This window comes from Marmota monax, unplaced genomic scaffold (genome assembly GCF_021218885.2).
Source record: "Marmota monax isolate L192 unplaced genomic scaffold, Marmota_monax_Labrador192_F-V1.1 WCK01_AAM20220418_F8-fsc00004, whole genome shotgun sequence".
Taxonomy (NCBI): Eukaryota; Metazoa; Chordata; class Mammalia; order Rodentia; family Sciuridae; genus Marmota; species Marmota monax.
The window spans coordinates 25682344-25709554 of NW_026692881.1; the positions used below are offsets into that span (position 1 = coordinate 25682344).

Sequence of the window (27211 nt, forward strand, 5' to 3'; positions counted from 1 at the left end):
GGTAACAAAAATTAGAAATTATGAAAGTAGTATATAAGTAAGTAGTAGTACTTTTAAGACAGTATTTGAAATCTTTTCCATTTCTTGACAAGAAAATTAAATTTTAGGAAATGAACTCAGATTATAAAGAATATTAAATAGCATATACATATTCTACTATAGCTTATTATAAAATGCTGGAGTTTTGGTTTTGTTATTTCAGAATGTTACATGGAGGAGGTCACTTCTTCGCTAAAGTAGGCCATGCTGAAAAATAAAGCCATTGCTGTTAAGTTTTTAAACATGGCCAATATAGTTTAAAGGTTGCTCCTTTGTAATGTTGGGGGTGATAAGAAAAGAGATGTCTTGAAGTGCAAAATATGTCTTGAAGACTTCATCACACTGCAGAAAGTTTGAGCTGACCATGATAATGTTTTGTATTTATATAGTCTTTGTAGAAATTTATGGGCTTTTGAAAAAACAGAATAAGTATTTTTAAAAATTATAATGGCTTTTTAGTTATTTGTGTAATATAAGAATAGTATACTGCTTATTTAGCAAATTATCTATTTAATTTGTATAAGTTTAATAAATAATATTCAGAGATGCTATTACTGAATTGTTTGAGACTTAGGATGGTCTTTCTTCAGGAGGATTTTTGTTTGCCTGTGGTTGGTACATAGGGGGACCACTATAATCAATCCCATGTTCATGGCCTGAGATTTTTCTGGTTCATTAGGTGGTACAAAGATTTGTTACAGAATATTGGAAGACTGTTTTATCTCTAGTTAACCTTTATTAGTAGGGTATAGCATGATGGGTCCCATTCCTGTCAGGTCCTAGATTTGACTCTTGGCAGAAACTTAGCCTATTAGCCCAGGTTAGGAAAGTGCTCGCAAAATCTTTAGTCTTTTGTTTGTTTATGTTGTCTGATATTTAGTTCTTGTTAGCTCTCTAATTTTTATTTTGGAAGATGGTTTCTAGAGTTTTTTTAATGGGATGGTTGGATTACCCCCGCCCCCAAGCAAATCATTAAGGAATTTTAAAATCCGGTTCTGTGAGACAACATCTGGTTATGCATATATAAAAGCTTGTTGAGACTTAGTTATAATTATTATCCATTGTGAACCTATGCTTTCCTGAATTCTTGTTATGACTGTTTCTGTCATATTCTTATTTGTAGTGGTAACAGGTTAACTATTCTGGTTTACTTAATTGAATGCTTCTCTGAAAGGCAAGATCATCTGTAACACTTAATGAATTGTTCTTATAGCCATAGTGAATATTCTGTCAAATTTCCTATATGAGATTGATATTCATGGTTCAATATAATAGGAATCAAGAACAATAATTTCTTAATTTTTTTTTCTTCAAAATCTATTGAAATGGCCATGATGAACAAAGAAATGATCCTGGAAGAAACAAAGAATAGAAAGAATATGTACTATATTCATAAAACAGATCAGACTGATTAAGAAAGGAAACAATGAATAAAATACAAGTTTTAGAAATATGCTTGCTAAATCAAACTCAGTGGAAAATGCTGTGTAATATAGTGAACACAAAGATCAAAGATAGTGATATGTAGGATAAAGTAGAAGTTCTCTCAAATCTAAAACAGAAAGATGGGAATATATGTAAGAAAAGTGAAAAGTTATGAGAAAGAAAACTAGACATTCTAGAAAGAAAGAAAATACTGGTATAATCCAATGAACAAATTAATAAAAAATAATTTTATACTAGACTTATTTCCTAAACTTGATTAAAACCCAGATAATAAAGATAATAAGACCAAAATTGCTTTCCATGAAGAAAAGTACTTTTAGTAAAAGTTTTAAAAATCAGATTCATTGACTTGTTTGCCATAATAATATTATAGAACCTGTCTTTGTTTAGTTTTGGTTTCAGGGTAATGCTGTTCAACATACAGTAAGTTGGGAATGCTCCTTCTCTTCTGTTTTTGGAACAGTTTATATGAAATTGAAACAAAATTTACATCCTTTACTATTGATAACTCCTCACCCAGACATCCTCAATGGTGAATTTTTTCTTTTTTTTTTTGAATGCTTTTTAAAGCAATTCAAATTTCTTTAAAGGTTTTGGGCTATTCAGGTTATCACTTTCTTCTTGAGTAAACTTGGTCGTGTGTGTGTGTGTGTGTGTGTGTGTAAGTAAAAGGATATGTTAATTTCATTTGAGTTGTTATTAAAGGCATAAAGTTTATAACATTTTCTTATATTTAATATCTACAGAATCTGTACTTATGCTACCTCTCCCATTCTTGATATTAGTAAATTGTATTTTCTCCCCCTCCCAGTATTCTGATTAAAGGTCTGTCAGTTTTATTGCTCCTCTCAAGGTTTTGATTTTTTTTCCTATTTTTGTTCATTGATTTCCATTTTGAACTTTATTATTTTCTTTCATTTGCTCACTCTGAATTTTATTTGCTGTTTTTTCTAATTTTTCATGGAAGGAGCTTGAGGTCATTGAGTCTTCCTTCTCTTTTCATAAAGATATTTGGTGCTATAACTTTCTCTTTAAGTTAGCATCTCACAAATTCTGATATGCAGTGTGTTCCTTCTTTCTGTTACTAATTCCTAATTTTATTCCGTGTGGGGAAGAACACAACCTTGTGTCTCGAATCCTTTTTAATGTATTGAAACTTTATGATGCAGTATGTGGTCTGTCTTGTTAAATATTCTGTGTGCAACTGAATGTATATTCTACTTTTAATGAATGTGGTGTTTTGTAAAAATGTCAGTCATGTACCATTGTGCAGATGAGGCAACCAGTGAATTTATTCTACTTCCTGCGTTTTGGGGGTCTATTTTCCTTCTAATTTTTTTTGATAGTGTCTGGACAAGTAACATACACTGTTGTGCTAATTCCTAATCTTCATTTTTATTTTAGTCTTAATGTTCATCAGCAGTATTGTTGCCATAGTTGCTGTAGTCAATATTTATATGGTTTAAGTTAATCTTCTAGTTTCTTCAAACATACTAAATGGGAACAGTAGTGTCCCTGTTGTGTTTGTAGCCTTTTTACTTGAACAGATTGAATGGGTATAAAATCACTGGATTTGACTTCCTTTTCTTGAGGATGTTAGTAGAACTAAGAGGTAGTTTTATTGTCTTTTGGAATTGAATGATCAAAACTATGAAGTCAGTCCATTTTTTTCTCATTATAAATGACTTAATCTTTTTGCCTGGCCACTCAAAGTGTTGTTCTTTATTTCTGAAATTAAAAAACTAGATTTTATTTCTCAGTGTTGTGGATCCAAGGTTACAGTTCCCTAGTATGCTCTGGACCAACTCAACATATATGTGTAATTTTTATTTCAGTATAGCTTTTGAATATATAGTGATATATTTAATTTGTTTTTATGTTGAAAATGTCTTTATTTTGAAAACCAGCTAAATAAGACAGTAAAGGAAAAAATATTTAATCTTAGCATGATAACTTCCATCAAATGTCATTTTCAGAAAATAACTTTTTTAAAAATAAAATCCAAAAATCTTGCTTTGTTTCCGAAAGAAAAGCAAAATGTTGCTTTACTACTTTTGCAGATCAGAAAGGAGAAACAAAATTTAAGATACTCAAGTTTAAGTTAGGTTCTTCTCATTGGTGCTTAGTCACTGTGTATTTCTATTCCTCTTTCCACATTTTTTATTAGTGTATTTTAGTTGTACATAATGATGGCATTTGTTGTTACATATTCCAGTTATTGCTACCCAACACTTCTAGTCTGCCACACCCTGATCCCTCTCTTCTATTGATCTCCCATTGATTTTCATTAGATCCTCTTTCCCCCACCTCCTTTTCTTTTCTCTTTCAGCTCCCACAGATGAAAGAAAATATACAACCTTGGACCTTTTGGATTTGGCTTATTTCGCTTAACATAGTGGTCTCAAGTTTCATCCATTTCTTGCAATTGATATATCTTATTCTTCTTTATGAATGAATAAAACTCCATTGTGAATATGTACCACATTTCCTTTATCCATTCATCTGTTGATGAACACCTAGACTGGTTCCACAGTTTGGCTATGAATTGTGCTGACTATAAATATGGTTATGCCTGGATCATATATTAAAGTATGATGAATTTCTTTTGGAAAAATACTGAGGAGTATTGTATACCTGGGTCATATGGTATCTTAATGCCTAGTTTTTTGAGGAACCTATATATTGATTTCCATAGTGGTTGTACTAATCTACAGTCCCAACAGTGTAAAAGTGTTTCTTTTTCTCCACATCTTCTCTAGCATTTATCATTGTTTGTATTTTTTTTTTTTTTTTGAGAGAGAGAATCTTTTTTGAAGATGGACACAACACAATGCCTTTATTTTACGTGGTGCTGAGAATCGAACCCGGGTCCCGCTCGTGCTAGGCGAGTGCTCTACCGCTGAGCCACAATCCCAGCCCCTCATTGTTTGTATTCTTGATGACCACTTTTTTGGGGTTTTATTGTTGTTTTAGAAATCGAATCCAAGGGTACTTTTACCACTCAGCTACATCTCCTTCCATTTTTTATTTTGAGATGGGTCTCAAGTTAATGAGGCTCACCTGGAACTTGTGAATCTCTCATCTCAGCCTTCAGAGTTGCTGGGATTACAGGTGTGCACTACTGCACCTGGCTGTGACTGCCATGAGATGAAATCTCTATGTAGTTTTGTTTTGCATTTCTCTAATTGTTAATGATGTTGAACATTTTTTTCGTGTATTTTGTTAGTTATTGAGAAGTGTCTGTATTTATTTAATTGGGTTATTTGTTTTGTTTTTTTTGTTGTTGTTGTCTGAATTCTTGGGCTGGGGATGTGGCTCAAACGTTAGCGCGCTCGCCTGGCATGCATGCGGCCCGGGTTCGATTCTCAGCACCATATGCAAACAAAGATGTTATGTCCGCTGAAAACTAACTAACTAAATAAATAAATAAACAAATTTTCTCTCTCTCTCTTAAAAAAAAAACTAAAAAATAAATATTAAAAAATTCTCTCTAAAAAAAAAAGTTGTTTGAATTCTTTATTCTAGATGATAATCCTCTTTCAGAAGAATAGCAAAGATTTCTTCCATTTATGGTCTTTCTCTCGTCACATTCCTAATTGTTGCCCTTGCTGTGCAGAAGCTTTTTAATTGATGCTTTCCCATTTATTAATTCTTTGCATTATTTCCTAAGTTATTGGGGTTCTATTGAGAAAGTCTTTGCCTGTGTCTAAAAGCTGGCGTGTTGACCCTATCTTTTCTTCTAGGAGTTGCATAGTTTCCGGTGGAATTCTGAAGTCTTTGACCCACTTTGAATTGGTTATTGTGTAGGGGAAGAGATAAGGGGCTAGATTCATTCTTCTACATAGGGATAACCAGTTTTCCCAGCACCATTTGTTAAAGAGGTTATCTTTTCTCCAGTGCATGTTTTTGGCACCTTTGTCAAGGATCAGATGACTGTGGGTTTGTCTCTGTGTCTTCTGTTCTTTACCATTGGTCTGTGTGTCTGTTTTTATGCCAATATTATTCAGTTTTTGTTACTGTAGCTCTGTAGTATTATTTGAAGTCAGGTATTGTGGTGCCTCCAGATTGCTTTTTTGCTTAGAATTGCTTTGGCTGTTCTGGGTCTTTTATTCTTCCAGATGAATTTTAGGACTCTTTTTTTTTTTTTCCCCCTAGTTCTGTGACGAATGTCATTGGAATTTTGATGGGGTTGCATTGAATCTGTATTCTGCTTTTGGTAGTATGATTAGTTTAACAATATCCTGTCTATCCATGAAGATAGGGGGTCTTTTCATCTTCTGAAGTCTTCTTCAATTTCTTTCTTCATTGTTCCATAATTTTCATTGTAGATCTTTTACTCCTTTGGTTAGATTTATTCCTAGGTTGTTTGATTGGTTTAGGTTTTTGTTGTTTGCAAATGGAATTGTTTTCTGATTTTTTTCCCCCTCTGTGGATTCGTTGTTGGTATTTAGGAAAGCCATTGATTGATTTTTTTTTTTTTAATGTTGGTTTTGTAACCTGCTACTTTGCCAAATTTGTTTATTAGCTCTGGCAATCTTCTGGTGGAGTTTTAGGATCATCTAAGTGTAGGCACTGTGTATTCCTTAGAATAAGGTGGATGCTAGACACCATTGGTTTTTGAGTTTATCAAGCAAATTCGAGCCTCAGGGTGTTTTTATTTATTGTATCTCTGCTTAAACCTCCTTTCTCCTAAATATTGATATAACTTTTTTACTCATTCAGTCAATCAAATGGATATATGGGGCGTGGTCAGCAATCTACCCTATCATTTCTAACAGTTTATATTTTTGTGCGTGTATTTGTATCCTTATTAATAATCTATGGATGATACAATTAGGGCACTAAAATGAAAAGTTTTGGTACACAGAAAGCATCTAATTTTAATCCATAGCCATTTGATTCACCATATATTGAAAATCTGACAGAATAAGAAATGATATTGGATGGTAAAATTTCCGAGAAAGTAGGACTAGGGTTCTTTGGATTCACTTCCTTTGACAAAAGGGTAACTTCTTCTCTGTCTTGGTTTTCTTAATCATTCTGTATTTCTTTTTTTAATTAAAAGTCATTCTTCTGAGTTTATATTACAAATATGAAAACATTTATCTTCATTATTAATATCTTAAAATTAAGATGTTATATCAAAACAACATGTGCCTCATGTCTAGCATATGCATGGTCAGATTCTGTTTTGGAAATCAATAAGAATAGAAAAATTAACAATAAGAAATTTTTGAGTAATATTGTACTTATTTTATATCTTTTGATAGTGGTCAGCAAATATAGTATTATTGTTATTTTGAGTAAAGGTAGTTAATACTATTTTTTTGAAATTTTTTATGATATCAGTCATTTCTCATTTACCATGTTTATTAGAATATTTTTTTTTCTTTTTTAATCATTTTTATCCCCAGTATTATGTAGCAGAAGGCTCAGGTTTGGTGAAGATTTGAACCTTTGAATCTTGATCTGTTTTACATCTCAGCCGTCTTAATTGACTTTTGAGATTCTCCCTTTCATCTGTTGGAGAAGAGTGATTCACCTGAAATAGTATTGGCAAACTTGATAGGAATGTGTTTCTCTTGATACTGTTTCTCCCTCTCTGCTCCCAGCCTAGTTCTTCAAAAGTATAACTTAATATGAAAAAATAAATACCCAACTCCTGTCTTGGAGAGTTGATGCTAGTCAGAGAGCAGCTGCCATACTATTTTTCCCTTTGGGCTAAAGAATGTTGCCATGAACTCACAACTGAAAAATCATATCTTTTATCACCTTATAATCACTTTTCTAAAAATTACTATTTCCATAACTTTCATTGTCTCTTTTCATTGTAAGTGTACCAGAACGTTTTAACACCCCTTTCATTATTCATCAGTACTCCTAAAGTAACTATCATTCCTTGGCAACAATCTCTGCCATTTACTTCCAGTTTGAGCAGTGCCAGGATTACTGAGAGCTCATAGTATGTAGGAAATGGGGAGGGGCAGCTTGTTGCAGTTAAGTAAGAGAGTGCTTAAAAGCATACTTAGTTTTCTGATTTAGCCATTAGTTCACCCTGTTGAAGAATAAAAAGTACATTCTTTCGTATAAATATTTTCTAAGTCAAGAGTTAACTATGAATGGACAAAATTATTATAAGACATTTTGATTCAGACTGAACCTGATATCCTTAAATGTTTCTGGGGTTTCCAGTGGTTTTATGACATCTTGGAGACTAAGGGTCTGAAGTAGGAGAAATATTTTACTTTCTTGTTTCGTATCAAAATTAGATAAAGAGAAATAGGCAACAAAACCTTGCCTCCAAGGAAAGTTCACAAAGGTCCTTTTTTGTTGCAGTGGGCTCTGAAAAATTGTTGTAGTATTATGTAAGTAGAGTTTTAGGTAATTATAATGTAGCTTATTTAACAACTTTACTAGTTTTCTTTTTAATGATGGTTTTCTTTTTCTTTCCTTTTTTTTTTTTTTTTTGACTTATTGCTGACCTTGCTTTGCTTTTTTTTTTTTTTCCCCCAGTTTGTTTACAGGGTGGGGAAAGATATTTTTGTCATTTCATCTTTAGAACTGTGTTCTTTCTACTAATTTTTTGCTGCTTCGTTAAATAAGATCAAGAAGACTTAAGTTAGTCTTACTCAAAAGTTAACACTTGATTATCAACTTAAAGGTGCTGATTATATTTGCTGAAATTGAAAGCACCTAATTTTAATTCATAGCCATTTGATTTCACCATATTTTGAAAATCTGACAGCATAAGAAAGCAAGCTGTCAAAGTTAAGCAAACTGCCAGGGATTGACAGTGATTACCCTACATTTATTTGTAGAAGCTCAGCAATAGTGATTTTATTTCTTAGTTGCAATGACTATCTTGATTTCTAGGTTGCAGTTTAGCTTGTTGTTAAAACCACCCATTGAAAGAAGTTAGAGACAAACCACTGTAGAGGGAAAATTATAATGTCCAACTTGTGATGTCACTTTTTTTTTTTCCTGGTGTAAGAGTTTTGCTATTTCATCCTTAATTTTTCAACTTATTCTGTTGAGAGTAATGGATTTTGGCATAATTGTAGATGACTCTTTGAATATGCCATGCTATAAAGTAAGTGATAAGGCAAGGGCAAATGTGATTTTCTCCATCAAGATTGCTCTCTCATAGATCACATTTTATAAAATATTATAAAATTTAGCTCCTTCCCACTCCCCTGAAAAGGAAAATGAAAAAAATTAGATTCAGGAAAGAATAATAGCAAGTAGCAATTTTACAACATCTGCTTTATTTGGTCATTTTTAAACGCTAGGAATCTTATGATTCTCAAAACAAGATTTGGTTTTGAAAGAGAAATTTCAAGAATTTGGTTCTATTTACTGGGCTTTTGAGTTGATAAACATGTAGGATTTGATTTGATTACTAACCTTTGTTACCACAAGGTTTTTAGATTCAGTGAAAGAAAAAAAAATTACATTCATGTCCTGTTCTGCTGTGAAAAGTGGATGAGACATATCAGTTGGTAAAGCAAAATTATGGGGTCTTTCCACTATTAATAAGCATTTTATTCTTATGGCAAACTCCAAAGAGACCTTGGTGACTGCTTTCAGCCATTATATTACATTCTATCATGTTTCTACCACAGGGAAAACAGTGGTATGAAGAAGAGAAAGGGAGGGCTTGTACATTTCTGGTTCATTTTTAAGGTTGGCTGCCTGTTTTTATCTTCAAATATGTACAAATTAAAATTTTGTTAGAAGATTTTGAAGTTTTAAACATTAATGCATATTGATCTTACAAATTAATGGGTTTCACTGTAACATTTCCATAGGTGAATATATGTTGCTTTAATCATATTCACCCACCCCTACTATCCTCTCTTGCTTCCCCGCTTCTTCTCCACTTCCCCAGGGTCCCTTCCCCTTCGCTTTCTCTTATAATTCCTCTTCTACTTTTTTTGTTCTTGTTGTTAGTTTTCACATATGAGAGAAAACATGCGTACTTGTCTTTCCCTGTCTGGCTTATTTCGCTTATGATAACTTCCAGTTCCATACATTTTCCTGAAAATGACATGATTTTTCTTTATAACCAAATAATATTCCATTATATATTTGTACCATATTTTCTTCATCTTCTCATCAGTTGACAGGCACATAGGCTGATTCTATATCTTGGCTATTGTGAATAGTGCTGCAATAAAGACAGTTGTGCAGCTGTCTCTTGTATGCTGGTTATACACCCAGGAATGGTGTAACTGGATCTTAATACCTCAAATTTTAGTTTTAATAATCTTAACACTGTTTTCCATGGTGACAGTACTGGTTCATTCACATTCTTACCTACAATAAGGGTTCCTTTTTCCTTTTTCCTTCATATGTTGCCAATGTTAGGTCCTCCCCCGCCTGTGGATTTTTGTTTCCTTTTTTTTTTTTTTTATTATAGCCATGCTGAATTGGGTGAGATGGGATGTCAAGATAGTTTTGATTTGCATTTCTATGATGGCTAAAAATTATCATATTTATTAATCGGTACTTTGTACTTCTTTAGGGAGTGTCTGTTCAGATTATTTGCCCATTTTATTTTCCTTTTTTAAAATTAGAGCATTATAATTTACATAGTAGTTGGGTTCATTTTGACAGAATCATACATGCATGGAATTTGACTTACTCCATTACACCCCTTTTCTTTGCTCTTTTTTCTCCCTTCTTTTCTTCTACCTATTCTCTTTCCTCTACTGATCTTCCTTTCACCTATTTATTTTTGATTGGTGCTTTCTTCATATAAAGATGGAATTACCTGTGATTTTGTTAATTTCATTCCACATTTCCTCTCCCTTTCTGTCTGTCCTCCCTCTCTCCTTCTTGATCTACTCCTACTTCACTGGTTTTCCCTAATCTCTGTTATCTAATCCCTACCCTTTTTTCCCCCTTATTTTGATCGAGCTTCCCAGTATGAAAGAAAACATTTGACCCTTAATTTTCTGAGTCTGGCTTATTTCACTGAGCATGATGTTCTTCATTTCTTCAATTTACTGGCAAATGCCATAATTTCATTCTTCTTTATGGCTGAGTAAATTCCATTGTGTGACTGTATCTCATTTTCTTAATCCATTCATCCATTGACCGACATCTGAGCTGGTTTCATAATTTGGTTTTTGTGAATTGTGCTCCTATAAACATTGATGTGCCTGTACTGCTATAGTATGTTGATTTTTAGTTTGCATAAATACCAGTGAGTGGAATAGCTGGGTCTTGTGGTTCCATTCCTAGTTTGTTTTTTTTTTTTTTTTTTTTGAGGAAAATTCATATTGCTTTTCAGAGTGGTTTTGAGTGGTTGTACTAATTTGCAGTACCATCAACAATGTGTGTGTCTTTTTCCTCACATTCCTGCTATCATTTATTATTTGTATTCCCTTTTTTTACAAAAGTAGTTTTAGTTGTAGATGGACAAGATACCTTTATTTTATTTTTTTTAATGTGGTACTGGTGATTGAACCGAGTACATCACACATGCTATGCAAGCATTCTACAACTGAGCCACAACCCCAGTCATATTATTTGTATTCTTGATAATTGTCATTCGGAAGTGAGATGAAATCTTAGTATAGTTTTAATTTGCATTTCCCTGATTGCTGGAGATGTTGAATTTTTTTCATACTTTTTTGGGCCATTTTTGTTTCTTTTGAAAAATGTCTGTTCTTTTGCCCATTTTTTAAATTATATTATTTTGATGTTTTGAGTTTTTTTTTAAAATGTATTCTGGCTATTAAACTTTTGTCAGATCAACAGCTAACAAAGATCTTCTCTCATTATGTAGTTTCTCTGTAGTTTGCTGATTTTTTTATATACTTCTGTTTGATAATTCTTGCTTTTATTTCCTAACCTATTATGAGTTCTCTTCAGGAAATCATTCCTGGTGCATATATTTTGAAATGTTTTCCATACATTTTCCTTTAATTGTTTCAAGGTTTTTGGGTGTTACATTAAAGCCTTTGATCCATTTGGAGTTAATTTTTTGTGCAGGGTGATTTGCATTTCTCTAGGTTAGAGACCTAGTTTCATTCTTTCATATTTTGATACACAGTTTTTTCAGCACCATTTCTTGAGGAGACTCTTTGTGCCAATGCGTGCTTTTGGCACCTTTGTGGAGAATCAGATGGCTATAGATGTGTGTTAGTGTCTTCTGCTCCATTGATTTAGCTGGCTGTTTTTATGCTAATTCCATGCTGATTTTATTACTCCAGCTTGATGTAGTTATATTTTGAAATCGGGTAGTGATGATTCCAGCCTCAACAAAATCCACAAAATTTTGCTCGGGATTACTTTGACTATGCAAGGTATTTTGTGGTACCATTAAACTTTGGGATTGTTTTTTCTATTTCTATGAAAAATGACATTGGTATTTTATTGAGGATTACATGGAATTTGTAGGTTACTTTTAACAATATTATTTTTTTCTATTCATGATCATGGAAGGTGTTTCCATATGCTAGTGTCATCCTTGATTTCTTTCTTCAGTGTTTTATAATTTTCATCATAGAGGTCTTTCATCTCCTTGGTTAGGTTTAATCATAGGTATTTTGTGGATTTTGTTGAGGCTACTATACTCATTCAGTATAGTACAGTATTCATGTACTATACTGAATGAGTGGAGGAGATTGGATGCCCTTATCTCATTCTTGATTTTAGAGGAAATGCTTTCAGCTTTTCCCCATTTAGTATGATTTTTGGCTATAGTTTTTCTGTATGTGGCCTTTATTATGTTGAGGTATTATCTTTCTGTATGTAATTTTTTTTCAGGATTTTTATCATGAAGGGATGTTGAACTTTAAAAAGACCTTTCTGCCTCAGAGATGATCCTGTAATTTTTAATTCTCTTTATGTGCTGTATTATGTTTATTAACATGTGTATTTCAAACCATCTTTGCATCCTTGGAATGAAACCAACTTCATTCTGCTGTATGATCTTGTTAATGTGTTGTTGAATTTGATTTGCAAGTATTTTATTGAGGTTGTTTTTTTTTTGGTATCTACGTTGGTCAGGGGTATTGGTTTATAGTTGTCTTTTTTGTTGTGTCTTTTTTTTTTTTTTTGGTAGCAGGGTAATGTTGACTGTATGGAATTAGTTTGGAAGGTTTTTGTCCTTTCTATTTAAGGGAATAATTTGAAGAACACTGTTGATAGTTCTTTAAAGTTTGGTAAAATTCAGCAGTAAATCTGTCGAGTCCTAAATTTTCTTTGTTGGGAGATATTTGATTACCACCTCAGTCTCATAGCTATTGATCACCTTTGATTTTTATATCTCCTTGGTTCAGTTTTCACAGGTCTTATGTCTGTTTTTATTTAGATGATTTCTTTATTGGTAAGAGTGTCATATTGAAGTCACACAATGTTTTTTGAATTGGAGCTTATCTCTCCCTTTATGTCAGTAGTGTTTGCTTATAAAATTGGGAAATTTGGTGCCCTGACTTCTCTGTGGATTATTTTACTTTACCTATATGTAGTGAATTTCTTGTAACATCTGACTTATTTTGACCTCCCATCTATTTTGTTGGCTATGAGTATAGCTGCTTCTTGCTTTCAGATGCCATTTGTTTAGAATATCATTTTTTATCCTTTGACTTTCAATCTGTGTATGTCTTTTCTAGTGATGTGAGTTTCTTCCAGGCAGCAGATTATTGGATCTTTTAATGCAGTAGTCAGTCTGCCTCTTTCAATTGGGGAATTAAGACCATTTATAGTCAGGATTATTATTACAAGGTATATATAAATCCTGTCATTTGTTGTATGTCTTTAGTTGTTTTGAATAGTCTGTTTTTCCTTCATTCATCTTAAAGTTTTGATGGTTTACTAAATTATTCATGCTTGGTTCTTTTTTTAAAATTTTTTTATTTATATATGACAGAATGCATTACAAATCTTATTACACATATAGAGCACAATTTTTCATATCTCTGGTTGTATACAAAGTATATTTGCACCAATTTGTGTCTTCATACCTGTACATGATCATCACATTCTACCATCCTTGCTAATCCCCTGCCCCCTCCTTTTCCCTCCCACTCCTCTTCCCTCCCACTCCTCTGCCCTATCTAGAGTTCATCTATTACTCCCATGCTCCCCCTCCCTACCCCACTATGAGGCAGCCTCCTTATATCAGAGAAAACATACAGCATTTGTTTTTTGGGCGATTGGCTAACTTCATTGAGCATTATCTTCTCTAACGTCATCCATTTACCTGCAGATACCATGATTTTATTCTTTTATTGCTGAGTAATATTCCATTGTGTATATATGCCACATTTTTAAATTTTTTTTTCAGTTAATCTTAGTGTATTCTTTTTATTTATTTATTTTTATTGGTTGTTCAAAACATTACAAAGCTCATGATATATCATCTTTCATACATTTGACTCAATTGGGTTATGAACTCCCATTTTTACCCCAAATACAAATTGCAGAATCACATCGGTTACACACTCACATTTTTACATAATGGCATATTAGTGACTGTTGTATTCTGCTACCTTTCCTATCCCCTACTATCCCCCCTCCCCTCCCATCTTCCCTCTCTACCTCATCTGCTGTTGTTCAGTTCTCTCCCTTGTTCCCCCCCCCACCCCCTCACAACCTCTGTTATGCCACATTTTTTTAAATCCATTCATCTATTGAAGGGCATCTAGGTTGGTTCCACAGTTTAGCTGTCATGAATTGTGCTGCTATAAACATTGATGTGGCTGTGTCCCTGTAGTATGATGTTTTTAAAAGTCCTTTGGGTATAGACCGAGGAGAGGGATAGCTGGGTCAAATGGTGGTTCCATTCCAAGTTTTCCAAGAAATCTCCATACTGCTTTCCATATTGCTGCACCAATTTGCAGTCCCACTAGCAGTGTATGAGCGTACCTTTTCCCCCACATCCTCACCAAACACTTATTGTTGTTTGTATGCATAATAGCTCATTCTGACTGGAGTGAGATGAAACCTTAGAGTGGTTTTGATTTGCATTTCTCTAATTGCTACTGATAATGAACATTTTTTTTTCATGTATTTGTTGATTGATTGTACATCATCTTCTGAGAAGTGTCTGTTCAGGCCCTTGGCCAATCTATTGTTTGGGTTATTTGGGTTTTTTTTTTTTTTTTTTTTTTTGGTGCTTAGCTTTTTGAGTTCTTTATATATCGTATAGATTAGTGTTCTATCTGATGTGTGAGGGGTAAAGATTTCCTCCCAAGATGTAGGCTCTCTATTGACCTCACAGATTGTTTCTTTTGCTGAGAAGAAACTTTTTAGTTTGAGTCCATCCCATTTATTGATTCTTGATTTTAATTCTTGTGCTATAGGAGTCTTATTAAGGAAGTTGGGGCCTAATCTCACATGATGGAGATTAGGGCCTACTTTTTCTTCTCTTAGGCGCAGGGTCTCTGGTTTTAAATTCGTAAGTCCTTTATCCATTTTGAGTTGAGTTTTGTGCATGGTGAGAGAGGGGTTTAATTTCATTTTGTTGCATATGGATTTCCAGTTTTCCCAGCACCATTTGTTGAAGAGGCTATCTTTTTTCCATTGCATGTTCTTGGCACCTTTGTCTAATATAAGATAATTGTAGTTTTGTGGGTTAGTCTCTGTGTCCTCTATTCTGTATCATTGGTCTATCAGTCTGTTTTGTTGTTTTTGTTCCTGTTGCTCTGTAGTGTAGTTTGAATTCTGGTATAGAGATACCACCTGCTTTACTCTTCCTGCTTAGGATTGCTTTAGCTATTTTGAGTCTTATTTTTCCAGATGAATTTCATGATTGCTTTTTCTATTTCTATGAGAAATGTCATTGGAATTTTGACTGGAATTGCATTAAATCTGTGTAGTGTTTTTGGAAGTATGGTCATTTTGATAATAGTAATTCTACCTATCTAAGAACAAGGTAGATCTTTCATCTTCTAAGGTCCTCTTTGATTTCTTTCTTTAGGGTTCTGTAATTTTCATTATATAGAGCTTTCACCTCTTTCATTAAGTTGATTCCCAAGTATTTTTATTTTTTTTGAGGCTATTGAAAATGGGGTGAAACATGATATGTCAAGAACTATGCAATGTTTTGAACAACCAATAATAAAAATTAAAAAAAAATTTATTCCTTTCTATTGTTTAGCTCAGAGGTATAAGTACATCAGGGTTTGCTTAACTATTTGCCATTTTAGAATCATTTGCTTGTTTCCAGTTATGGGATATTATAAATAAAGCTGCTATCAAAAATTCAAAAAAAAAAGAAAATGGGGTGATTCTCCTTGTTTCCCTTTCTGTGGATTTGTCACTGATATACAGAAATGCCTTTGATTTATGGGTGTTGATTTTATATCTTGCTACTTTGCTGAATTCATTTATTAGTTCTAGAAGTTTTCTGGTGGATCTTTTAGGGTCTTATAGAATCATATCGTCAGCAAATAGTGCCAATTTGAGTTCTTCTTTTCCTGTGTGTAACCCTTTAATTTCTTTCGTCTAATTGCTCTGACCAGTGTTTCAAGAATCATTATTAAATAGAAATGGTAAAAGAGGGCATCCCTGTCTTACTCCAGCTTTTAGAGGGAATGCCTTCAATTTTTTTCCATGTAGAATGATATTGGCCTGGGGTTTAGCATAGATAGTCTTTATGATGTTGAGATATGTTCCTGTTATCCCTAGTTTTTCTAGTGTTTTGAACATAAAGGAGTGCTGTATTTTGTCAAATGCTTTTCCTGCGTCTATTGAGATGACCATGTGATTCTTATTTTTAAGTCTATTGATGTGATGAATTACATTTATTGATTTCCACATGTTAAACCAATCTTGCATTCCTGGGATGAATCCCACTTGATCGTGGTGCACCATCTTTTTGATATGTTTTTGTATTTGATTTGCCAGAATTTTATTGAGAATTTTTGCATCTATATTCATTAGAGATATTGGTCTGAAGTTTTTTTGTTTGTTTTTATATATCTCTGCCTGGTTTTGGAATCAGAGTGATATTGGCGTCATAAAATGAGTTTGGAAGTGCTGCCTCTTTTTCTGTTTTTTGAAATAAATTGGAGAGTATTGGTATTAGTTCTTCTTTAAAGGTCTTATAGAACTCGGCTGTGTATCCGTCTGGTCATGGGCTTTTCTTGGTTGGTAGACTTTTGATGGTGTCTGTTATTTTGTCACTTGAAATTGATCTGTTTAAATTGTGTATATCATTCTGATTCAATTTGGCCAAATTATATGACTCTAGAAATTTGTCGATGCCTTCGATATTTTCTATTTTATTGGAGTACAGGTTTTCAAAATAATTTCTAATTATCTTCTGTATTTCTGTAGTGTCTGTTGTGATATTTCCTTTTTCATCACGTATGTTAGTGATTTTTCTCTTGTTCTCTTCCTTAGCATGGCTAAGGGTCTGTCAATTTTATTTCAAAGAATCAACTTTTCTGTCAAGTTTTTCAATTGTGTTTTTTGTTTCGATTTCATAATTTCATCTCTGATTTTAATACTTTCTGTCTTTTTGCTGCTTTTGGTATGGATTTGTTCTTTTTATAGGGCTTTGAGATGTAGTGTTAAGTCATTTATTTGTTGATTACTTTTTCTTTTAAGGAATGAACTCCATGTAATGAACTTTCCTCTGAGAACTGCTTTCATAGTGTCCCAGAGATTTTGATATGTTGTATCTGTGTTCTCATTCACCTCTAATTTTTTTTAATCTCCTCCTTGATGTTTTCTGTAACCCATTGTTTATTCAGTAGCATATTATTTAGTCTTTAGGTGTTGGAGTGTATTTTGTTTCCTATTTTATCATTGATTTCTAATTTCATTCCATTATGATTTGATAGAATGCAGGATAGTATCTCTACTTTTTTATATTTGCTAAGAGATGCTTTGTGACATAGTATATGGTCTATTTTAGAGAAGGATCCATGTGCTGCTGAGAAGAAAGTATATTCTCTCGTTGAAGGATGGAATTTTCTATATATGTCAGTTAAATCTAAGTTATTGATTGTATTATTGAGTTATATAGTTTCTTTGTTCAGCTTTTGTTTGGAAGATCTATCTAGTGATGAAAGAGGTGTGTTAAAGTCACCCAAAATTATTGTATTGTAGTCTATTTGACTCTTGAACTTGAGAAGAATTTGTTTGAACATAGCTGCTCTGTTGTTTGGGGCATATATATTTATAATTGTTAAGTCTTGTTGGTGTATGGTTCCCTGGAGTAGTATGTAGTGTCCTCCTTTATCCGTTTTGATTGATTTTACTTTGAAGTCTACTTTATTTGATATGAGGATGGAAACCCCTGCTTGCTTCCATGGTCCATGTGAATGGTTGCCGCAGTCTGGCTGGGCACAATCAGGAGCCACTTGTCAAAAGAAACTAACTTTATTTTTAGAACCACACAGGCCAAACAAAACAGCCTCTCAGGAAAAACCCTCAGAGCCTCAACTGCCACCACCGGCTTTCCACAAGCCTCTCTCTCCCACACAAGCTTCTCTCCCCCTCCCACAATCCTCCTGCTCTTGAGGCCGATTGGCTGGGTCACGTGGGCGGAGCCAAAAAAAGTCCCCCAATGAGCAGCTCCGTGGTCTGAAAGGGCAGGGAAACAGTCCAATGAGCATCACCGCAGAGGAGCCAATCAGCTAGATGTTGCTGGGGCCGCTGTGAGCCAATCATCAGCTGGCAGCTGGAAGTTTGCTGGCAGCTGGAAGTTTGCTGGGGCCCCTTCGGCTGTGGCTCTCAACAAGTGGTATGATTTTTTTCCAACCCTTCACCTTCAGTCTGTGCATGTCTTTTTCTATGAGATGATTCTCTTAGAGGTAGCATATTGTTGGGTTTTTTTTTAATCCAATCTGCTAGTCTGTCTTTTGATTCGTCAGTTTAGGCTATTAACATTCAGGGTTATTATTGAGACATGATTTGTATTCCCAGCCATTTTTGTTTATTTTTGGTATTTAATGTGACTTGGTTTGTCCTCTGATTAGATTTTCCTTTAGTGTAATCCCTGTACTGATTTTCATCATTGTTTTTCATTTCCTCTTCTTGGAATATCTTGCTGAGGATGTTCTGTAGTGTGGGCTTTCTCATTGTAAATTCTTTTAAAGGTTTTTATTTCATCATCAAATCTAAAGCTTAGTTTTGCTGGATATAAGATTCTTGGTTTGCATTCATTTTCTTTCAGAGCGTGGTATATGTTATTCCACAATCTCCTAACTTTGAGGGTCTAGGTTGAAAAATCTGCTGAGATACGAATTGGTCTCCCCCTATATGTGATATGATTCCTCTCTCTTGCAGCTTTTAAGATTCTATTCTTATTCTGTATGCTAGGTGTTTTCATTATGATGTGCCTTGGTGTAGATCTGTTGTAATTTTGTACATTTGGTGTCCTGTAAGCCTCTTATATTTGCTTTTCCAATTCGTTCTTCATGCTTGGGAAATTCTCTGATATTATCTCATTGAAGAGATTGTACATTCCTTTGGTTTGAAACTCTGTGCCTTCCTCTATCCCAATGACTCTTATATTTGGTCTTTTGATGCTGTCCCATAATTCTTGGATGTTCTGTTCATGTTTCTTCACTGTGTGATCAACTTCATTTTCCAGATTGTATACTTTGTCTTCATTATCTGACGTTCTTTCTTCCTGATCTAGTCTATTGGTTATGCTTTTTATTGAGTTTTTTATTTGATTTATTGTTGTATCCTTCATTTCAAGGATTTCTGACCTTTTTTTTTTTTTTTCAGGGTCTCTCTCGAAGTAATCTTTTGCTACCTATATTTGCTCTCTTATCTCATTGTTGGAGTGATCAATTTTTGCCTGTATTTGCTCATTTATGTCATTCTTTAATTCACAGATCATTTTAATTATGAACCTTCTGAACTCCTTCTCTGACATTTCATCGACTTCTGTGTCCATGGGTTCTGTTATTATAGTGTTCCTGGTTTGTTTGGTGCACTTTTCTCCCTTGTTTTTTCATGTTGTGAATGTGTCTTCCTTTCTTGCAGTGTGGATCTGAGATATTACAGTTTCTTCCCTATATTCTTGTAGTACCTGTGCATATTATCTGTACCTCACCTTGATGTTGGGCTTCCAGACCCTGCTGGTGTCCCTCAATGAATGCTACTGCATCCTGGGTCTGGGTCCTGCTTAAGTTGGAGTGGGTGGATCTAGGCCGCTGGGCTTGACCTTCAGGCTGTAGTCTGCTGGTCAGAAGGGGCGGTCCTGCGCCAAAGGCTAGGCTCTGGAGGTGTCTGCCCAACCAGCAAAGGGGTGGACCAGGCCTGCTGTGTGCCTGGGCCCTGCAGAGGCCCATGTGGGTGGATCTGGGCCCTCATGTTTGTTTCTTAATTCTCATTTCTTTATTTTTCTGATGAGATTTATTCTTTTCCTTGCTCTTGTGATTTTGTGTGTATTGTTTCTTAGGATTTCTTTTAAGTATGTTTTGTAAATCTGGTTTAGTGGTCATTAATTCCTCTAATTTATGCTTAGCCTTGAAGGTCTTTATTTATTCTTTACTTTGGAAAGGTAAGTTTACTGGTTATAGTCATCTCGATTGGCAATTATTTTCAGAGCTTCAAATTTATCATTTCATGTCCTTCTCGCCTTTAGTGTTTTTGCTGAGAAATTTGCTGTTGTTATAAAATGAACTTTGCTTTTTGCTGCTGGAAATTTTCTCTATCTTCTGTAAAAATCCATAAGCACTTTTTTTGTATTTCTGTTAGGGCACTATCATATTCCAGTTATAATAGTTATTTGTGAAAATATGTCACTGCACATAAGCTTGAGAGAATAGACTATGTCTTGTGTTTGGCGCTGTGCTTATATACAACATTTAAGCAGTATCCGGATTGATAGGGTTAGATTATATCATGGGGAGCCTTAAAAGCTAGCAAAGAGTGCTTACACATGGTATATTAGGAAAATAGGTTGTTTTTTAGTTTTTTTCCCCTCATTTGAATGATTAATCCCAATCATTATGGCATAGGGTAAAGTTAAAAACTACCCTTCAAGGCCCTGTATTATAATGATTTTGTTTTTAGATGATGAAGGAAGAAGGAATTAAAACCAGGACAGATATGAGTTAATGTGTTTTGAACACAGAATTTGATTGACTTGAAGGGGATGAAACACATTTTAAAACATTTTCAACTAAGGGGATAAATTTTTCTTTGCTAAACATATATCACAGTACAAGCTTCCAAATTAATGTTACTAGAAGTTTATTAAAAATAATCAAATGTGTGTTATATGCCTAACTCTGCTCTAGGGTTCTGACAGTAGAGAACTCAAAAAGGTCTAAAAAGAAATAAAAATAACATTTATAATTGGTACAACCCTTGGATACTAGGAGCACAGTGTTATACGTGCACCACTGCAGCCTCTTGAGAGGTGGCTAGAGTTAAGTCCGGGAATATACATTTGTGGAAGTTAAGTATCAGGAAACTGTGTCTTGGAGATTTCTAGAATAAAATTTCTGAATGTTTTTATTTTGTTTTTTAGTATGCAGATGGTGTATACTGTTCATAGTCATTTTCCCTTGTGGTCTTTACATTGATAAGTTATCAAATTTCCAGCTGAAAAATAGATCAACTTAGAAGGCACAATTAATAGTGAAATAACTATAATAATTTGATTTGAAATGTTTTGTTGTGAGAATTGCATCTTGTAAACAAATTGAAACATAAGACATAACAATCCCCTGTAGACTTCAGAAATATGTGAACAAAATTAACCTAAATTATGAGTTTGATAGTATTATAGAGTCACTCTATAATGAAGCTTATCTGATAACTTATGAATGCTTTACCAATGTTGTAACTGGCCTGAGCTAAGATTAAAGGCTAGAATCAAGTAGCCTTTATGTTAGAGGCTAGAATTAAATAGTCTTTATGGGAGAAGAGGACATTTTGAACTATAACAACTAGCTGTTTGTAAATCAACCCTTGGTTTTTAAGATACCACAAAGTAGACATAACTTTTAAATATTTGAACCAATATATGGGACTATTTAGAGAATTATCTGACTTTAAGACATTTTTTTCAGGTTTTCTTATTGTCATGCGATTCAGCATGTGAATGCTGCCTTTTTTTTTTTTTATTTTTTATTGTGGGTTGTTCAAAACATTACAAATTTCTTGACATATCATATTCCACACTTTGATTCAAGTGGGTTATGAACTCCCACCTTCACCCCATACACAGATTGCAGAATCACATCAGTTACACATCCATTGATTTACATATTGCCATACTAGTGTCTGTTGTGCTCCGCTGCCTTTCCCATCCTCCACCATCCCCCCTCCCCACCTCTCCCCTCCCCTCCCCTCCTCTCTCTCTACCCCGTCCACTGTATAACCCTGAGGGTCTCCTTCCATTACCATGCAATTTCCCTTCTCTCTCCCTTTCCCTCCCACCTCTCATCCCTGTTAAATGTTAATCTTCTTCTCCTGCTCTTCGTCCCTACTCTGTTCTTAGTTACTCTCCTTATATCAAAGAAGACATTTGGCATTTGTTTTTTAGGGATTGGCTAGCTTCACTTAGCATAATCTGCTCTAATGCCATCCATTTCCCTGCAAATTCTATGATTTTGTCATTTTTTAATGCAGAGTAATACTCCATTGTGTATAAATGCCACATTTTTTTTATCCATTCGTCTATTGAAGGGCATCTAGGTTGGTTCCACAGTCTTCCTATTGTGCATTGTGCTGCTATGAACATCGATGTAGCAGTGTCCCTGTAGCATGCTCTTTTTAGGTCTTTAGGGAATAGACCAAGAAGGGGAATAGCTGGGTCAAATGGTGGCTCCATTCCCAGCTTTCCAAGAAATCTCCATACTGCTTTCCAAATTGGCTGCACCAATCTGCAGTCCCACCAGCAATGTACAAGTGTACCCTTTTCCCCACATCCTCACCAGCACTTGTTGTTGTTTGACTTCCTAATGGCTGCCAATCTTACTGGAGTGAGATGGTATCTTAGGGTGGTTTTGATTTGCATTTCTCTGACTGCTAGAGATGTTGAGCATTTTTTCATGTACTTGTTGATTGATTGTATGTCCTCCTCTGAGAAGTGTCTGTTCAAGTCCTTGGCCCATTTGTTGATTGGGTTGTTTGTTATTTTTTTGTCTAATTTTTTGAGTTCTTTGTATACTCTGGATATTAGGGCTCTATCTGAAGTGTGAGTAGTAAAGTTTTGTTCCCAGGATGTAGGCTCCCTATTTACCTCTCTTATTGTTTTTTTTTTTTGCTGAGAAAAAACTTTTTAGTTTGAGTAAGTCCCATTTGTTGATTCTAGTTATTAACTTTTGTGCTATGGGTGTCCTATTGAGGAATTTGGAGCCCGACCCCACAATATGTAGATCGTAGCCAACTTTTTCTTCTATCAGACGGCGTGTCTCTGATTTGATATCAAGCTCCTTGATCCATTTTGAATTCACTTTTGTGCATGGCGAGAGAAAGGGATTCAGTTTCATTTTGTTGCATATGGATTTCCAGTTTTCCCAGCACCATTTGTTGAAGATGCTATCCTTCCTCCATTGCATGCTTTTAGCCCCTTTATCAAATATAAGATAGTTGTAGTTTCGTGGATTGGTTTCTGTGTCCTCTATTCTGTACCATTGGTCCACCTGCCTGTTTTGGTACCAGTACCATGCTGTTTTTGTTACTATTGCTCTGTAGTATAGTTTGAAGTCTGGTATCGCTATACCACCTGATTCACACTTCCTGCTAAGCATTGTTTTTGCTATTCTGGGTCTTTTATTTTTCCATATGAATTTCATGATTGCTTTCTCTATTTCTACAAGAAATGCCGTTGGGATTTTGATTGGCATTGCATTAAACCTATAGAGAACTTTTGGTAATATCGCCATTTTGATGATGTTAGTTCTGCCTATCCATGAACAGGGTATATTTTTCCATCTTCTAAGATCTTCTTCTATTTCTCTCTTGAGGGTTCTGTAGTTTTCATTGTATAAGTCTTTCACCTCTTTTGTTAGGTTGATTCCCAAGTATTTTATTTTTTTTTGAAGATATTGTGAATGGAGTGGTTGTCCTCATTTCCATTTCAGAGGATTTGTCGCTGATATACAGGAATGCCTTTGATTTATGCGTGTTGATTTTATATCCTGCCACTTTGCTGAATTCATTTATTAGCTCTAATAGTTTCTTTGTAGACCCTTTTGGATCTGCTAGGTATAGAATCATGTCACCTGCAAATAGTGATAATTTAAGTTCTTCTTTTCCTATTTTTATGCCTTTAATTTCTTTCGTCTGTCTAATTGCTCTGGCCAGTGTTTCGAGAACTATGTTGAACAGAAGTGGTGAGAGAGGGCATCCCTGTCTTGTTCCAGATTTTAGAGGGAATGCCTTCAATTTTTCTCCATTCAGAATGATGCTAGCCTGAGGCTTAGCATAGATTGTTTTTACAATATTGAGGTATGTTCCTGTTATCCCTAGTTTTTCTAGAGTTTTGAACATAAAGGGATGCTGTACTTTGTCGAATGCTTTTTCCGCATCTATCGAGATGATCATATGGTTCTTATTTTTAAGTCTATTGATGTGGTGAATAACATTTATTGATTTCCGTTTATTGAACCAGCCATGCATCCCAGGGATGAATCCTACCTGTCTTTTAAATACCTTATTGAGTGACATTCTTAAAGGAAAAGACTGCAGCATATTTCTGAGCTTTTGGTGTTTACAGATTTTTACATCTACATTTTCAGAACATTTCCAGTCTTTTAAATGGCATTTTTTAAGTATAAATGTATGCTGTGTGTGTATCTATATATGGACTTTTATGTATGTCAATATAGACTCTAGTCTAAAATGTCACAAAAAGAGTATATACTGCAAATTGGCAACAGTAATATTATCTCCTTAATGTCAAATATTTATCCATAAATAAAGACTTGATGGTAGACAGATCACAATGTATTTTTTTAGTTATACATGACAGTATGTTTTGATATTTTTATACAAACATGGAGTACATTTTTTTTAACTTAAAACGAATTTAGAATTACAGATTTGTTCTTTATCCAAATGCTTTTAAATTATGAAACACTTAGAACATTCGGGAAAATGTAGAGAGAAAAAAATTTAACTGTTCTTTCACGGTTCTGCCATTGTGTCTTAGTGTTCTACATTGTTAGTTTTGACGCATTTTTTCCCTTTTTTGCATGCATGTTTTTTACATTATTGAGATCATAAAAATGCACAATTTTATTACTTTTTTTCCCACTTACTAACTTGGAAGTCTTTCGCATCTTTAGATTCTTTGTAATAAAATTTTAATAGATTATCGCAGAATCATATAGACATACCATAAAATAATGATTTGCATTTAATATCTGTCATGTCAGTCATGGTACTAAGTATCTTATCCCAATTGTGTGTGACCTTAGAGCAGTCCTTTCAGGGATTCAGCATTATCTCTACTTTGTGGATGAGAAAACAGATTCAGAAATGTTAACAACTTCCCCATTGTCACAAAAGTAATATAACACTTTGGTTTTTCTATTGTGATGCCTCCAATTTAAGTATTCTTTTTCTGTTGAACATTTAGATTGTTCCCACTTTTGCTAATATACACACAATTTAACATATTAAGTCATAGGTTATTTTACTTTTTGTCAATCCAACTTTTACTGTGTTCAGTGTCATAATGCAGTAAAAGCAGTAGTAAATATTTTTGTCTGTATTACTAACCTCTAAATTCTCTGGAGCTTTGGAAAGTCACCCAAACCTTTCATTCCCGTTATTTCTTCAAAATGAATACAGTGTACCAGAGTGACCAGAAAGATGCTAGTGAATTTCCTTAGGTAATTTAAAAAATACTTTAAAGACAAAATAATCTTTTCTAAGCGGTAGTTTTATTGTTGCTTTTTTATTCTATTTTATGGATGTTGGAATCTTATTTAATAGGAATCAGCATACTTTTGGCCCAGTTTCCTAACACTGTTGAAGGAAAGTGTCAGTGAGCCTAACTATAGTTATACTTGGAAGAATTGAAATGATTGCTGAGTTTTTCTACATTATAGTTGACTTATAGTATAGACTCATGAGAAGTTTTTTTTTTAATTATTGTTAATGACTAATTCTTAGAAAATGTAGAGAGTAAAACACCAATTAATCATTTTCATATAACTTTAATCAGCAAGAGGGAAAGAGATGAAAAGTAGATGAGGGTTATGAGGCTTAATGATTGTCCTCTTAAGTGCTTAATTTATGCTATCAATTTATATAAGCAATATAAGCATCAAAAAGAAAATTTAACAACTTTTTGAAAAGTGATCCAAAAAGAAAGAAATGGACAGACACTAGAAGGTTCTGAAAATTGAAAGCTCACAAAATATTTGTCACTAAAAATTTAAGTGTGACATACAGACCAGACCTCATTTCTATATTTTCTAACACTGGAAAAGAAAATTTAAAAGTAAATGCAACATCTGGCATTTTAACCTGGCCTGTGTAAGAATGTCATAGCAACGTTTGTATCAAAAAAACTTTTTTTTTATGTATGTTATTTGGTAAGTTTAATTGGATTTGAAACTCTTATGATAGTCGATGTCGTCATATTCATTTACGTAGCTAATGTGTGTTCTTGTCTTGAGAGTAAAACTAGAAAATGCCTGGAAAAGAAAACACTTTAATATTTATTCATTAGTGGCTAATATTTGCTCAAGCAGGATTTGCTTAGATTTCTTTAATATAGATGTATTTGTGTATGGTGCTCAGAAAGTTTCTGATTCTGTATCATTTCAGATTTTCACATTAAAGATGGTCAACCTCTGTAACTACTTGTTACAAATTCAATCTGAAGATTAGATAATTAAAGGGTGCCAATACTTTCTAATAGGTTACTTAAAAATTATAGCTGCATATTTCATTATTTCTCTAATACAAGTTCCCTAGTTCTAGAAGATAAAAATATTGTAATCCAATCACTAGCCTGTGACAGTAAAGAGGTTTATTATATTTTCTACAAAATAAATTCCTTTTCTATTTACAGGAAACCTGTCCAGTTTAAATCGTCTTGGTCTGAGATACAATAGACTGTCAGCAATACCCAGATCACTAGCAAAATGCAGTGCACTTGAAGAATTAAATTTAGAGAACAATAACATTTCTACTTTACCAGAGGTAAGAATTGGATTAGAAAACATGACTTGATTAAAATAAGTCTTCAAGAGAACTCAGGGAAATTCTGAATAGCTGGGTAAATAATTTGATGACAGAGATTGTTTAAATAACAAGTATGCTGTATAGCTACCACTAAGATAAAAATTCCAAAGAGTAAAGAAAGGATATAGGGAAACGATTTTTTAAATATGGAGAAGGCAAAAGTCAGAAGGAAAATTAGTGTGCTGTAGACCCCTGTAGCACTATGAAAATCTTTCTCATATCATTTTGGCCATTAACAGTAAAAATTATTAAAAAAAAAAAAAACTGTATGGCTAGTTTTAAAACTTATCTACCCTTCCCAGTTCCTTATAAAAAGGTACTGTAGCAAGATGATAAATGCCAAGAATGATCTTGATAGAATATACTACTTATTATTAAAATTAATATTAGTTGCACCTCTCATGGGACCTAAATTATTACCCTAATGATGCAGTAATATTGAAGTCTTTGGTATGTGACAGTCACCAAAATCTGTCATTTTTTAAAACATTACTTTTAACTTGGGTTATGTTGTTTATTTTTTTAAAATTTCATTTATTTTGCCTTGGTATTGATTGGGTAAGATACAACACTCTTTTAAGTTGTCTTT

At 33.8% G+C, this 27211-nt stretch overlaps 1 protein-coding gene across 4 annotated transcripts in view; it reads left to right on the forward strand.

Moving 5' to 3' along the window:
• Positions 1 to 27211, forward strand: part of Shoc2 (SHOC2 leucine rich repeat scaffold protein) — a 94415-nt gene that overhangs the window by 55028 nt on the left and 12176 nt on the right. For all 4 annotated transcript variants that reach the window (XM_046450323.2, XM_046450322.1, XM_046450324.2 and 1 more), the window contains exon 4: positions 26450 to 26580. In XM_046450323.2, the coding sequence (XP_046306279.1) occupies positions 26450 to 26580 (131 nt within the window). The remainder of the gene's footprint in view (positions 1 to 26449; positions 26581 to 27211) is intronic.